Raw genomic sequence first — 11,819 nt, forward strand, 5'->3', positions numbered from 1 at the left:
AAGATGGTTATTTTCTACCACTCAGTTAACAACTTTTATTATTAAATACTAGTCTAGAGTCTGGTAAGAAGTGACACACACATTCTTCTTACAAAGAATAAAAAGCAATACAAACATAAAATAAGTGGACAAAACAGCTACATAACTACTATTTTAAGAGCTCGAAAGAGCTTGAAACCCACAAAAGGAGAGACTTCCTCAGAGAATAGTGCTAGAGAAATTAAAAACAATTTTAAAGCGAGAGTTCTAAGAACAGTTGCAGAGAAACAAGTAATCTAGCTCATGAACAAAGGCAATGCCACAGGAAAGTCTTTTTTGTTGTTTACTTTTTATTATGAATTAGGTGAAGGTTAGAGAGCAGATCAATTTCCCATTCAACAACATAAACACATTTTGTTTCATGTCATTAATTATAATACCCACAATGTAACACCACTTAGCCCACTTCCTCCCTGTTTCCAGTTTCCATTCCTTTTTTGCAACCCTTCTGAATGTTGTCTTTAAGTAAATACCACCCTTTGATCTCAACTCGTTGATTATTCTAAGGTGTTGAGATCACCCCAGAGTTATTTCTCCCCTAATTAACTTGTCTACTGTTTGCCTGAAAACGGAGTCATGCACTGAGTGCAGTTCCAGGCCTGAGAGATGTTGTTGTTGTTGTTGTTGTTGTTGTTGTTGTTGTTGGGTGCCATCGAGTCCATTCCAACCCATAGTGACCTCACGCACAACAGAACCAAACACTGCCCAGTCTGCGCCTTCGTCACAATTGTTCCTATGCTGGAGCCCGTTACTGCAGCCACTGTGTCCATCCATCTCCTTGAGGGTCTTCTCCAGGGACTGGTCTTTCCTGACAACATGTCCAAAGTACATGAGATGAAGTCTTGCTATCCTTGCCTCTAAGGGGAACCCTGGTTATACTTCTTCCAAGACAGATCGGATTGTCCTTTTAGCAGTCCATGGTACTTTCAATATTCTTCTCCAGCACCACACTTCAAACTCATTGATTCTTCTTCAGTCTTCTTTATTCAATGCCCAACTTTCACGTGTATATAAGGGAATTGAAAAGATCCTAACTTGGGTGAGATGCACCTTAATCCTCAAAGTAATATCCTTGCTTTTCAATACAAAAGGTCTTGTGCAGTAAATTCACCTAATGCAACTCTTCTTTTGATCGCTTGACTGCTACTTCCATGAGCAGTGGTTTTGGATCCAAGAAAGACTAAATCCTGAACAGCTTCAACTTTTCTCCATTATCATATTACTTGTTGGTCCAGTTGTGGGGATTTTGGTCTTCTTGACATTGGGTTGTAATCCATGCTGAAGACAGCAATCCTTGATCTTCATCAGCAACGACTTCCAGCCCTCCTCACTTTCAGCAAGCAAAGTTGTGTCATCTGCATATCGCAGGTTAATAAGCCTTTCTCTGATGATTTGCTCAGCATATAGATTGAATATGTATAGTGAAAGGATACAACCTTGGTTTCTCCCACTCTATCCAGGACTTTTAAATGTGACCCCTTTCAGAACAACTGGTAGTGCTAATGCAGTACCATCTAGTTCCTCTGGTTTCAGGGTCTTGGCTACTGATATTCACATGGCCCACTTGTCTTTTGGACTAATTGTTTTCATGCATCTTCAATTTTCATCCTTATTCTTTCCTCCAGATGAAGAGAGAGCAACCATTACACCTTAGATGGGGCCCCACAAGCTTTTAAGATCTATATCCCAAGTAGGATATAGAACGTTGTCTTCTGTAAACTATTTTATGCCAATTGACCTCGGTGTCTTCAGAGACTAGTCCTGAACCCCTGGGCCCATTATCCAAATAATGTCTTAAGAAGTTTTCTTAACTTTGCCCCCTGTATGCTCCACTACATTCATGAATATATTTGCAGCAAAGAGGAATACCCATATACAGTGTTAAGCCTATGTGTGGGTATATTTGCACTCTCCCTTCCACACCCATCCGGCATGTGTGTCTATACATGAATCTACTCATAGAGCACTGCTATTGAAGGATTGTGTATGCAACAGTACTTACCTCTGTTGCTTTTTTTACTCCTCCTCCCTGGGAAAGTTTTGGGGTAAGTGCTCAATTATTATCGGAAGGGTTAAAATATAATTATCCCAATCTAAGATAGTTCTGCCCTCTCCTCACTTTGCCTGAATTGGGTCGTTTTATTTCTTTAAATTCCAGTTTTTAAGAGTCTTTCATTAAGATGTTTTAAAATTAAAACATTTTAATTTTATTTTTTGGCTTGAAAGAAATATGACAGTCAAAGAAGACACAGACATTAGAGGAATCATATGTTACTTTTCAATATGCGAAAAGATTTCTGCCAAAAGCTGCCCCAAGGTGATCTCAAGAGTCTGTGTTAACTCTGGTTCTGGGAACTGCCTTTACTTGTTATATTCTTTTTTTAATTGTTATATTCTTAAAAAAGCTTGGGTCATGAAGAGTTTGCCTAGGTTGGGGGCAGTGAACTCCTTAATGATCTGCCAGTGTTAACCTGGCTTTCAATAAGCAGCAAGACCATCCTGGCTGTGCCCTGAGGGGGCTTGAAGAGTTTGGACAGGTCCTCCTTAGGGAGCCGGGCTCTGGATGCTGGGACTGTGTTTCTGCAGCCTCCGAGTGTTCCTCATGTACATGTTATATTTAACTATATCTTGGCTCATTTCAACCACTCTGTCCGTCAGCAACTGTACATTCTTCTCCAAATGACTGTTGCTCACAAGGTTGAGCAATTCGTGTTTATCCACAATAGCTGGCTTCTTCTCAAGTTCCCACATTAGGACGTTAATCAGATGTGAGTTTTATTATGATCAGCGAGTCTTCAAACATGTGCTCAAAGGGTGATAGTTGCCTTTTTCAATACTTCAGGAGAAAATCATTTTCTCTACAAACTTCCACAAGTTTAGGAGTCAGTCTGTATGTCTTCGGTGAGAGAGATCCTCAAAAGCACGCTGGTAACTGAACTGCGAGTCCAGGATCGCCGGGGTGATACACGATCCATCGAATGTGGGAGATGATCAATGTTCACATGATGAAAGCATCTCATCATTTCCATCTGATACTGGACTGCATCAAAATCAGCATCCTCCTCCTATGCTGGGGGCAAGGAGGACAGTTGGCAATTTCAAGATGATCTTCTGCAACCAGGCCCAAAGCATTTCTTGACAACTTCAGTTCCTTGTCCTTCCTCTTGATAGTGCTTGATTATTTTTAATACCACCAGGCTACTGATCTGTACTTGCTTCATGGCCAAGTCTCCGGAGCCACTTTTGCCTCTGCCTTTCCCTGCAGTGTTGGTGGTGGAAGTGGAGGAGGTGGCTGCTGGGCCAGTGCTGGGACTAGACGCTGTCTTTCCAGGTCAAGATTTTTAAAAGTTATAATCATAGCAACAGCAACAACTACTATCCTACTCGGAGCCCTTGTGCTAAGTATTTTATATGCTAAGGAGCCATGGTGATGTAGTAGTTGTTACAGGTTGGGTTGCTAACTACAAGGTCAGCAGTTCAAAACCACCAGCTGCTCTGCAGGAGAAAGATGTGCTTTCTACTCCTGTGAAGAGTTAGTCTCAGAAACTCAGGGAGGCAGTTTTACCCTGGGTCACTATGAGTCAGCATCAATGGCAGTGAGTCGAGTTAGTTAATGTTATTTAACCCACACAATAGCTCTAAGAGGAGGCTGGTGATGCCGTCAGCCATACTGTACAAATGAGGAATCTTGATACTGAGGACAACTGACTATAAAAGACCACCGACTGCCAGCTACAGAGCAAGAACATGAAGTCCATGATTTCAATTACCGTGCCTTCTTGTCTACTCATGTCTCATATGCCCTTTCAATGTGGCAGTTAGCTAAGGGTAAAGAGAAATAAGATACAGGAACTTTGGTGTCCCACTAGAGCTTGTTCTTGCTAAACAGCCCTGAGTAGGCCAAGGAGAACTTGAGAGACACTGTATTCCTGGAGAGAGTAGTATTCCAAGATCAAAAGTGAGACACACTAAGAGAGACAGCTTCTTAAATAATATTAATCATAAAAATGATTTTAGTAGTAGTAACCATAGCAGCAGGGTCAGCAATAGCCAGGGATATTTTTAGGTACACTGCACGAAACATTTAAAACAGATTATTTCATTTATTCTTCACAATGTCCTTTGGATGTTGGTACTACTGTTTTCATCCCTGTGTTACAAAAGAGAAATATACACTTGAAATTTAACAGGGTATTCAAGTAGTAAAGATATAAATAGTATTTATACTTTAGCTGTCTGATTCAGAACACCCATTTCTAACTCATATATTACAAACTATAGGTGATCTTAAGTGGTAATAGTTCTACCATTACTGTTACCAATAATAGCTTCAGTATTCATGTATATTAAGTGGTATGCTGGAGCAAGCTGATTCCAGGAATGTTTTTCTAGCAGGTTGTTAAAGCATTTGTAGCTTGAAAATTGGTCACAATTAAATAACTACACCATAAAAATCAGCAAATGATACAAATCAGAACTTGGTTTCATTTTGTTTTGGCCTTTTCAGAGCATTGCACATCACTGTTAAAGTAATTCTCACATGTACTATTTTGAGCACTTTATATATATTAATTCATGCAATACAATCATCCTGTTAGATAGTAACTATTATTAACCTCAGTTTAAAGACCAGGAAAACCAAGGGATACAAAAGTAATTCCTCTGTCACGGAGCTCATTTCAGCTACTTATGCCTGACACGGTCATTTACTGCCTTGTTAGTGATAATGCAGTAAGACCACATTCTGAGTGGAAAGAAGGGAAAGGAAGGCAGCAAGGTCAGAGGCACTTCCTGAAAGAACTCTGTTTTCCTCATGCCGCCTGCCCCAATCCAGAGCCCGTGATAATTTTCTGAAATCATCAAACATCAATTAAACCAGCGGTTCTCAACCTGTTCACAGGGGTTGCCTAAAACCACCAGAAAACACATATTTCCCATGGTCTTAGGAACCCAGACACCGCTCCTCTACCTGTCTCCAGGCGGGTCTGCCCACGTGCAGCTATGTTGATCTGGTGAGAAAGGAGCTTTCTCAACCTTTGTGCTGCCATTGGCTTTTTGCACAGACTGCCGCAAAATGCAGCTGTGTAGTTTACTGTTGCTATACTAAGACTGTGACCTATGCTACACCATGCCTCAGGACAAAATATTACTTATTTGTAATTAGAAATAAATATTTCCCAATATATAATTACATATTGTTTTTGTGATGAATCACTATGCTTTAATTATGCTAAATCTGTAACAATGAAAATACATCCTGCATATCAGATATTTATATTACAATTCATAACAGTTGCAAAATTACAGTTATGAAGTAGCAACGAAAATAATTTCATGGTTGGGGGTCACCACAACATGAGGAACTGTATTAAAGGGTCACGGCAGTAGGAAGGTTGAGAACCACTGGTCTAAACATATTTTCTTTAGGGACTTTGCCACATTGCCCTGACGTTTTCACGGGTTGTAGGTTGTTTCTTACTAAAGTGAATCCAGAAGTCTAGCTATTGGTAAAAGTGGGCGGGTGTGTTGGCTGAGACGGGGTGAATGAATTCACCATGAAAACAATGCTTAAAGAAAGGAAAGTCTTCGTAGCCAGGGTCATTTGCATCTTGCCCTAAACTGACATGCTTCCCTTTTTTCTCAAATAATCTTTCCTGTCATACAGAAGTAAATGTTTATGAAGTATTTTTCAGAAATCAGTAAATTTTTAATCTCCCCATTTAAAAAAAAAAGGAAAGAAACTTACATCATCTAATTCTTTCTCCACTTGGATTTTTCTCTTCTGGAATATCCTTATTGTTTTCAGTTCTGTATGAATCATGCCAATTTCTTTGGCTTTTTTATGGAACTGTCCCTCCAGCTCACTTATTTGCACAGTGTACTTCTGTTCCTAGATGTATAAATCAGGAAATAAAAGCATTAAGAAAAAGGGCCGAGGTCCCATGGAGTCATGTTCTATTGGAAGTCTGGAGTCAGGAAGACTTAATAAAAGGTGGGGAGGGAGCAGATTTTTTCAAATTTATTTTTCTAAAAGTAATATAAACCTTTTAAAGAAAACTATAGAAAAATGCAAAAGGAAATGTAAAAGTATCCATGCATAACGTTATCAAGCAAAGACAAGTATATATACATACAGACCAAAAGGTATATTTCTCCCATATTATAATAAAAAATAATAATATGAGTTGTTTCCTACATTTTATCTAACATGCTTATAGTAAACATATCCCTCTGCCATGAAAAATTATTTTAAAACGTTTTATATGACTGCCAACCAGTCTTAGTGGTTTGTCTCTGTTGTGAGGTTGTTAAGGGCCATCGAGTTGGCTCCAACTCACAGTGACCCGCACGGTCCTCAGCCATCTTCACAATGCCGGAGCCCCCAGGAAACGAAGACCCCGAGAGCTTTAGTCCATCGGTCACTCTGGTTGACTCTACGTTGGGAAAGCAGCACTTCCTCAGTCATATTTTGAGTGCCGTCTAACCTCAAGGGCTCATCTTCTGGCACTATGTCTAAAAATGTTCTGCTTTGATTCATGAGTTTTCAGGGTCTGAAAATAGTCTGGGCTATCCAGAAGGTTTGCAGCGGCTAATTCCTCATGAGTGAACTCCCTATTCCCTTCCTAGTCTGCTCTTAGTTTGGGCGCTCTCTGAAACCTGTTTACTTTGGATAACCCTGCTGGTATTTGAAATACCAGAGACATAGTTTCCATTATCACAGTAACACACAAACCACACGAGTAGACTAAGGTGCCTGGGGGGTACCTTTAAGACTCAAACTTAGTAGAGGGTGTGACTTAAGACATCATCCTTGGATGATTTTATATATCACTGTACAATTCTAGCACACATCATATTACCTGGAAAGCCAGACCTCTATTTCCTCATTGAGCTTAGGTGGAAGCAAGAAGACCTGCCGTGACTTTTAGACATTTCTGACTTCTGGTTCTGGACCCTGCATTTAGCTCACCTCTGTCTGACCTTAAAAAACTATGACTAAATGGCACCCACTACCAAGGGAGACATTTCCTCAATTGTCAGGGGAGCCAGCTGCTAACAAATCATCATGGGTCTGGTAGGTGCAATTGTACAGTGACAATAAGTAAAGATTATAGTAAAGTCATAGAGAATAAGAGAGATAGAAGAGAGATTGAAATAATGGAGTCAGACACATTTCATAGTAGCATGCTCACCTCAGCCCTGTGTGGTGGTCCACCTCAGGATGTAGAAGGTGGAAATTGCAGGAGAGAGAGTGATTTATTGCTAACCAAGGTTTATCTATCTTTGGGGGTCTGCATGCCTCCTAATTACAGGTAAAGACATATGTCACAGGAAGGGGTTGTAAAATAGGCAATATAAGCAATAGGAGGGGGATATATACAATGGGCATAAGAGTAACAGGAAGGGGATGATGTAGGAGTGTACACAAGATAAGAGGGGGAGGACTAAAGGTGTACATGTGACCCTAGATTCATGATGGTGGCCTAATGTGGGTCACCCTTGAGTGGGCTTGACCTCCCTGGGTTCTCCTTCAGGAAAACAATCTACTACTATCCTTATCAGAAGGGAGTGGGCCCTACTTAGGGTAGGAGGATTATACAGGCTGATTGCTCTAGATGGCTGATAACCCTTAGGGAGAATAACCTCTGACCTACTTTTGTTGACCTCCAAGTGGATAGTCATTTACCATGCATAGCAAGTAGCTAAGTTTGGCATATATTTGGGGGAGACAACTTGGAAGCAATCGTTCTGTTTCCCACACTCAATGTCTCGTGAGTGTCTGAGGGAAATTGCAGAGAATCACAGAACCCAGGGACATGCGGGAATATACTCATGTAGAAGCTGAGCTTTTCAGCACATTTTTATGGTAAAATTAGGGGTCTTGGCTCATATTCAGGTCAGCTTATACTCAAGTATATACGGGTACTCAGGGAAGAATGGTGTGTGTGGGGAAATAAAGCAGAATAACATTTTGAAAGAGGTAAGACATTTAGGACATCTTTGATCTCCAACTCCTTGGGACTAGTCTGGTATTAATTTTAAAAGTAATGTTAACCACAGCTCAAGATGGGGCAATGACATCTTTTTATTTTTTTAAATCATTTTATTGAGGGTGCTTACATCTCTTATCACAATCCATACATCCATCCATCGTGTCAAGCACATTTGTACATACGTTGCCATCATTATTTTCAAAGCATTTTCTCTCTAGTTGAGCCCTTGATATCAGCTCATTTCCCCCCTCCCCCTCTCTCATGAACACTTGATAATTTACAAATTTATAATCCCCGCCCCCCTGATGTCTTACATCGACTGCTGTCTCCCTTCACCCACTTTTCTGTTGTCCATCCCCCTAGAGAGAGGTTATATGTAGATCATTGTGATTGATTTCCTCATTTCCCCTCCAACTTCTGCTTAGCTTCCTGGTATCTCTATTCTCATTAGTGGTCCTAAGGGGTGACATCTTTAAGATATTGAATTTTACTTGTTTTGTTTCTGATTTTAAAGGTATTGTTTTAAAGTTTTCACTCTTAAGTTTTCTACAAGTAGCATTTTTGTAGATATATTTTATCTGGTACAAAGTTTTACTTTCTTATAATGTGTTGATATCGTAAGTTCTGAAGTTTTCTAAATCTACTGATATGATCATGCTTTCTTCCCTTTAGTCCGTTAATGTGGAAAACTGCATTATAGAAATTTTGGTAACCAAGAGAAATTACTGAAACCCAAATGAAGGCTGAGCACGATAGTGGGACAAGAGGAAAGTAGAAGGAAATAGAGGAAAGAACCAGGAGGCAAAAGGTATTTATAGAGGTCTAAACACAGGCATATACATATGTAAATATATTTATATATTATGATGGGGAAATAGATCTACATGCATATATTTATAGGTTTAGTATTAAGGTAGCAGATGGACATTAGGCCTCCACTCAAGTACTTCCTCAATGCAAGAACACTTTGTTCTATTAAATTGGCACTCTATGACGCTTACCTTCCCGACACAATTGCTGAAGACACATGTGTGCATAAGCAAAAGTGGTGAAGAAAGCTGATGGTGCCTAGCTATCAAAAGGTATTAAAGGCTTGAAGGTAAAAAACAGCCATCTAGCTCAGAAGCAACAAAGTCCTCATGGAAAAAAGCACACCAGCCTGTGTGACCACGAGGTGTCCAAGGGATCAGGTATTGGGCATCAAAGAACAAAAAATCCTATCATTGTAAATGAGGAGGAGTGCAGTTTGGAGACCTAAAGCCCATCTGCAGGCAATTGGACATTTCTTTACAGAAGGGTCGTGGGGAGGGGACAAACCAGCCAGGGTGCAGTGTAGCAATGATGAAGCATATAACTTTCTTCTAGATCTTAGATGCTTCCTCTCCCCTCGCCCCCAATATCATGATCCCAATTCCACCTTACAAATCTGGCTAGACCAGAGGATGTACACTGGTACAGATAGGAACTGGAAACACAGGGAATCCAGGGCAGATGATCCCTTCAGGACCAGTGGTGAGAGTGGCGATACTGGGAGGGTGAAGGGAAGATAGGGTAAAAAGGGGGAACCGATGACAAGGATCTACATGTGACCTCCTCCCTGAGGGGCGGACAACAGAAAAGTGGGTGAAGAGAGACATCGGACAGTGTAAGATATGACAAAATAATAATAATTTATAAATTTTTTTTAAAATTATAATTTATAAATTATCAAGGGCTCATGAGGGATGGGAGAGCGGGGAGGGAGGGGAAAAATGAGGAACTGATACCAAGGGCTTAAGTAGAAAGTAAATGTTCTGAGACTAATGAGGGCAACAAATGTACAAATATGATTGACATACAATGGATGGATGGATGGACTGTGATGAGTTGTTCAAGCCCCCAGTAAAATGATTAAAAGAAGAAGAAATTTTGGTATTACGCTAACTTCATGTTCCTAAGGTTAAATTTATATGTATTTCCAGATTCAGGCTACTAATACTTTTTAAATACCTTTACATCTATTATCTTAAAGAATTAGTAGAAAAATGGTATGATCTGCTTTTTCAATTTGAGAATTTGACCTTAAATCTGCCTAAGATTGTTCTTTCTTTTTGGAAATATTTTTAAATGGTGGTTTGTTTTTTATTTATCTACATTGAACTATTCAGATCAGGTAATATTTTGAAATCTGGAGGATCCTGATCTTCCCATTTAATTGGCCTTTTTTTTTTTCTTGATAAACTCACCATTTTTTCCTTTTCTTCTTGAGCTTTTTCCTGTGTTTCAGCCAATTGCTGTTTCAGTTTTTCAATCTGTAGAAGATGGAAATATACAGTCAGGGACGTAAAGAAGTTGTTCTATGTTCTACCTCAACGGTATAGCCTAGTTTTCACATGACATTAAAAACCACTAGGCCTGGACAAAGGAGTCCTGGTGGTGTAGTGAATTACACATTGGACTGTTAACTGCAAGGTCAGTAGTTCGAACCCACAAACTGCTCTACAAAAGAAAGAAGAGGCTTTCTGCTTTGTAAAGATTTACAGTCTCAGAAGCAGTTCTATTCTTCCCTATCAGGTTGCCACCAGTTAGAATGGACTCAATGGCACTGAGGGTTGGCACAGGGGCACGGCTAAAGTAAGGAATGGCCAGGGACAATCTCTAAACTGCACACCCCCTCCCCAATTTCAAGATGGTGAGACATTTATAGCAGTGATGTGTCAGCAATAGCAGCTTTCCATCTTGTCCAGCTGCCCTTGCAGGCACTTTTCATGTGTGTGGCTCCTCAGAATGTGATCCTGTACTTCCCCAGTATACTCACAGCCGTTCATGCATTTATTTAGGGTTTTTTTTAATGAGTGCCCACTGTACACCAGGCACTGCACTAGGTACTAGGGATGGATTACTGAAAAACAAAAGGCACACAATTCTTGATTTCAGTGAGCTTTCATGCTAATCAGAAAAATGACAAACAACAACTAACAAACTCACAAACAAAATGCATATGTAATGAGTGTTACAGAGAAAATAAACAAGGAAGGAGGTTAAAGAGTGTGAAATGGGGGATTGTTTTCATTTAAACAGGAGCATGAGAAAAGATCTCACTGACAAGGTGGTATTTTGAAAAAAATACGGAACGATTCAGAATTTTGCATGCCATTCTAATGTAGAAGTCATCACTTGAATATTAGTTTATATGTGTACTGAAGCAACACATAAATAAACAATAAAAATGGTGTAGAAACATGTAAGATGTCAAGCAAATAGTAACCATACAAATACAAATTAGAACAATGAGATAACAGGTACAACCATAAGTTGCCAAAAATTATTAAGTATCATAATATCAAATATTGATAAAAATGTGAATAGGAACTTTAATATATGGTCTGTGACAGTATCAATTAGTAAAACCCCATTGGAACTCAATATAAAACTTGAAAGTGGAAGCTGGGCATACCTAGAACATGGCAATTTCACATCTAGATGTCTACACTAGAGAAACACTCACACATGTACACAAGTATGGTCACTGAAATAACGGATTCTAGCTGCCCCACAGGAAGCAGGATAAATAGACTTCAGTTTACTTAGTTGATGAACTATGATAAAGCAGTTAAAAACTAAGATAAAAGCACACTCATTAGAATTTTCTTTTAAATGTTGAAGGTTAACAAGCGGCCATCTAGCTCAGAAGCAACAAAGCCCACATGGAAGGAGCACACCAGCCTGTGCGATCATGAGGTGTCGAAGGGATCAGGTATCAGGCATCATCAGAACAAAAAATCTTACCATAGTGAATGATGGGGG

At 39.7% G+C, this 11,819-nt stretch overlaps 1 protein-coding gene across 1 annotated transcript in view; it reads right to left on the reverse strand.

The window, feature by feature from the left end:
* Positions 1-2,427: 2,427 nt before the first annotated feature.
* Positions 2,428-11,819, reverse strand: part of BBOF1 (basal body orientation factor 1) — a 15,753-nt gene continuing 6,361 nt past the window's right edge. The window contains 9 exon segments of the mRNA XM_045288176.1: positions 2,428-2,501; positions 2,504-2,595; positions 2,597-2,815; positions 2,817-2,955; positions 2,958-3,023; positions 3,026-3,106; positions 3,109-3,170; positions 3,172-3,362; positions 5,786-5,929. Of these exon segments, the coding sequence (XP_045144111.1) occupies positions 2,428-2,501; positions 2,504-2,595; positions 2,597-2,815; positions 2,817-2,955; positions 2,958-3,023; positions 3,026-3,106; positions 3,109-3,170; positions 3,172-3,362; positions 5,786-5,929 (1,068 nt within the window).

This window comes from Echinops telfairi, unplaced genomic scaffold, assembly GCF_000313985.2.
Source record: "Echinops telfairi isolate 266 unplaced genomic scaffold, ASM31398v2 ScPeMD7_18;HRSCAF=68, whole genome shotgun sequence".
Lineage (NCBI taxonomy): Eukaryota > Metazoa > Chordata > Mammalia > Afrosoricida > Tenrecidae > Echinops > Echinops telfairi.